At 50.3% G+C, this 3,705-nt stretch overlaps 1 protein-coding gene across 1 annotated transcript in view; it reads right to left on the bottom strand.

Moving 5' to 3' along the window:
- Nucleotides 1-221: 221 nt before the first annotated feature.
- The window catches only part of LOC143141785 (voltage-dependent L-type calcium channel subunit beta-4-like), a 22,839-nt gene continuing 19,355 nt past the window's right edge, over nt 222-3,705 (bottom strand). Inside the window, exons 8-13 of the mRNA XM_076302494.1 lie at nt 3,017-3,075; nt 2,156-2,265; nt 1,658-1,809; nt 1,335-1,430; nt 737-922; nt 222-509 (exon numbers count right to left, since the gene is read on the bottom strand). Of these exons, the coding sequence (XP_076158609.1) occupies nt 222-509; nt 737-922; nt 1,335-1,430; nt 1,658-1,809; nt 2,156-2,265; nt 3,017-3,075 (891 nt within the window). The remainder of the gene's footprint in view (nt 510-736; nt 923-1,334; nt 1,431-1,657; nt 1,810-2,155; nt 2,266-3,016; nt 3,076-3,705) is intronic.

Raw genomic sequence — 3,705 nt, 5'->3', positions numbered from 1 at the left:
AGCAGGTTTGGGGTGGCGGTGGGGGTGGTTTGAGGTATGCCACCCCCACCGCCACCCCCCCCCCACCCTCCTCCTCAGCTTAGAGGCGATGCCCCCCCCCCCCTCCTCCTCCTCAGCTTAGAGGTGATGCCCCCCCCCCTCCTCCTCCTCAGCTTAGAGGTGATGCCCCCCCCCCTCCTCCTCCTCAGCTTAGAGGTGATGCCCCCCCCCTCCTCCTCAGCTTAGAGGCGATGCCTGGAGTCCTGGCTGTAGCCTCCAGGGGAGCCGCGGTTGCGGTGGGGTTTGTAGGTGTCCTGGTAGGGGTCCTGGTAGCCCTGCTCGGCGAGGGCGTAGGGGTCGCGACCCCCGTGCTGCTGCTGCTGCTGCTGGGAGGCCGAGCGCGGTCCCCGGCCCTTGTGAGCGCGCTCGTTGTGGTAGTTCTCGTCGGTGGTCATCAGGTTGCGGCGCTCGTTGGCCGTGGAGTGGTCGGTGGCGCTGTGGTTGCTATGCCGCGTTCTCTGCTGGCCCTGCTGCAGACGCAAACACAGAGAGAGACACAGGTCAGAGGTCAACCACCAGGAACACCCAGACAGGTCAGGTAAATGTGTGGTGTGTGTGTGTGTGTGTATCTATGTCTAGTACCAAGACAGGTCAGGTGCATGTGTGTGTGTGTGTGTCTAGTAATGCCCAGACAGGTCAGGTGCATGTACATGTGTGTGTGTGTGTGTGTGTGTGTGTGTGTGTGTGCTCTGCGTACCTGCAGGCCAGAGATGGTGGAGGGGTAGGGTGCGAGGGCCGTGGGCCCCAGGTTGCGGCCCAGCAGGGGGTTGAGGGGGGTGCTGCTGGAGGTGTGTGTGGCCTTCCAGTAGGCCTCCAGGTACTCCGCCAGGTGCTCACACGCATCCTCCAGCTGGTTCTCATCCAGGATGATGTCAAACATCTCCTGCAGGGGGGGCATTAATATGCAGGGGCAAAGATCTCATACCTCTTGTGTGATGAGTTGCTTCATTGTATAAAATATATGTTGCTCTTTCTCTGTAAATATCTGTTTTATCATTTTGCATTTTTAATCTCCTCTTTTTAACACGATTAGGTGTATGCTTTTATATGTCATGTATCATCATACCCACATACACACACACACACACACACACACATATGGGGTACAATGTGAAGACATACGTGCATATAGACATGCCCCCTCACACTTCTGAGGAGGTGAATAATTAGTGGTTATGCTTATTACAATTACATAACACAATCTAGGTGTGAAACCACATACATGCACACGAATACTCACACACATTCATACAAACCCCCCCCCCACACACACACACACACATACACACACCTACCGGAGGACACTGGGCCAGTTTGTCTGCTGCCACCAGCTGGACATTCAGGTGTTTGCTCTGAGATTTCCCCCTGGACTTAACGAGCCGCTGCAGCACCTAGGAGCACACACACACACACACACACACAGATGTATATACAGGACATGTGGACATGTATGTGTGGGTGTGTATGTGTGTGAACACTTGTGTATGTGTACCTTTGACTCGGAAATGTTGACGTGCACAATGATGGGAAATTATGTGTGTGTATCTTTGGCGAGGACACTTTGACATGTATGATGATGGGTGTGTGTGTGTGTGTGTGAGTGTGGGTGTGCGCAAACCTTTGGCGAGGACACTTTGACATGGACAATAATGGGGGCGAGGGACGTCTTCATCAGCTGAGCTGGGTGGTTGATGGTGTCAGCGTCCAGAATGACCAGCTGAAGTGAGCGCGCCAGCTCAAAGATACGTTCAATCTCGCTCTGAACTTCCGCTACACACACACACACACACACACACAAACATATATACAGATAAGTCTGATTAGAATACAGTGTTTACAGATTTTGTTTCAGCTCAGTGTTTCAGGCTGTCATTTTCTTTTTAAATATCATTACTGATACCAAACAGCAGATGGCGCTCAAACCCCCATCTAGACCAGTCATGTTATCAGAGTTTGATGCCAGCTCTGACAATTTCATAAAACCCCAGTTTGACTAGGAATACACAGAACCACACAGATAGACGTGTGTGCGCGCACACACACACACACACACACACACACACACCTACACACACACACACACACACACACACACAGAGAGACAAATAAGACTTACCAAGGCTGGATCTGGTGTTGGAGCGTTCGATGATGGCTCTCTTGCTGGGGTTGTTCAGCACGGATCTCTTAGCCAAAGATATGTCTGCTGTCACGCGGGTGATAGATATCCTGACAGACGAAAAACACGTGGCATCAATACCCCAATCAAAGATGGCAAATGACCCCAATTTGGCAGATGCTTTTGTCCAATGTATGTAATGTATACTATGCTAAAGTATGCTAATGTTCAAATTTTCCTTTAGAAATGACCTGGATTACAGTCATTTGACATATTAAGCCTTTGGCTAACACAAGCACATTTACCAGGATCGATATTAATAGGTTCTTGTTCTCTACATTGATGAGTAGACCTTGATGCTATCTGGTCAATGGTGTAGCATGTTGGGATTTATTGAGAGGTTGGTCCAGCATTTATAAGTATATATACTCTTTTGATCCCATGAGGGAAATTTGGTCTCTGCATTTATCCCAATTATCCATGAATTAGTGAAACACACACAGCACACAGTGAACATACAGCGAGGTGAAGCACACACTAATCCCAACGCAGTGAGCTGCCTGCTACAGCGGCGCTCGGGGAGCAGTGGGGGGTTAGGTGCCTTGCCACTTCAGCCGTTCCTACTGGTCGGGGTTCGAACCAGCAACCCTCCGGTTACAAGTGTGAAGCCCTAACCAGTAGGCCACGGCTGCCCAATGGCACTCCCATCTCACTAGCTCACAGGTTTGTGGGCGTACTGGGGACCAATATGGGATCCTCTAGGTCATCACCTCAGAAAAAAGGATGTGTGAGGTGTGGGTGTGTGTTTTTTTTTTAAACTTTTTCTTTTTTTGCTTTTGTTGGGTGGAGAGGGGATCTCACCTGCCATCAAAGCGATGCTTCAGGAAGTCGAAGAGAGCTTTCTGCATCATGTCTGTCACCTGCAGCAGGGGAGGAGAGTAGAGGAGAGGTGAGGGGGAAATGATGTCATGTGACACACACACCTGTAAACACACGCATGGATGTTTTTTTTTTTATGCAAGAAAACAAAATATCTGGTTTAAAATGACAAACTGATTATGACAATACAGTTTACAATGATCCTTACTTTACTCCAGAGAAAGTATCTGTGGAAGTCTCTGGACAACCAGGCATGTTGGAGTCTATCTGTAGAGCATGTGTGTATATCTCAGTGGACTTCCCTAGAAGCCAGTTAGCCAGCCAGTCATGACTGGGAGCCCAAGCAAGAGTGTGAGCTGAAGCTCAGGGCTGCACGTGCATGGCCTGCCGGCCTGCCTGCCTTTGTGCTAAGCGATGTTTTTGTCTAGACATACAACACATGAGTTCTAGAAGGCCTCCTCCCACCCTCTTCCTCTCTCTCTCTCTCTCTCTCTCTCTCTTTCACACATTCCCTCTCATTCCTTTCTCTTGGATTCTCTATCATGCCCTCTCCCTCGCTCTCTCTCTCTCTCTCCCATTCCCTCGCTCTCTCTCTCTCATGCCCTCTCTCTCTCCTCCCTCCTCCCTCTCTCCCTCTCTCTCTCTTCTCCCCTCTCTCCCCTCTCCAGTTC

The sequence above is a fragment of the Alosa pseudoharengus genome, unplaced genomic scaffold (assembly GCF_046254945.1).
Source record: "Alosa pseudoharengus isolate Yale_2024_CS ecotype anadromous, Long Island Sound unplaced genomic scaffold, YU_APseudo_1.1 YU_APseudo_1.1_scf_24, whole genome shotgun sequence".
Classification (NCBI taxonomy): Eukaryota; Metazoa; Chordata; class Actinopteri; order Clupeiformes; family Clupeidae; genus Alosa; species Alosa pseudoharengus.
The sequence above is the reverse complement of the archived record's forward strand: the minus strand, read 5'-3'. Positions and strand labels throughout refer to the sequence as shown.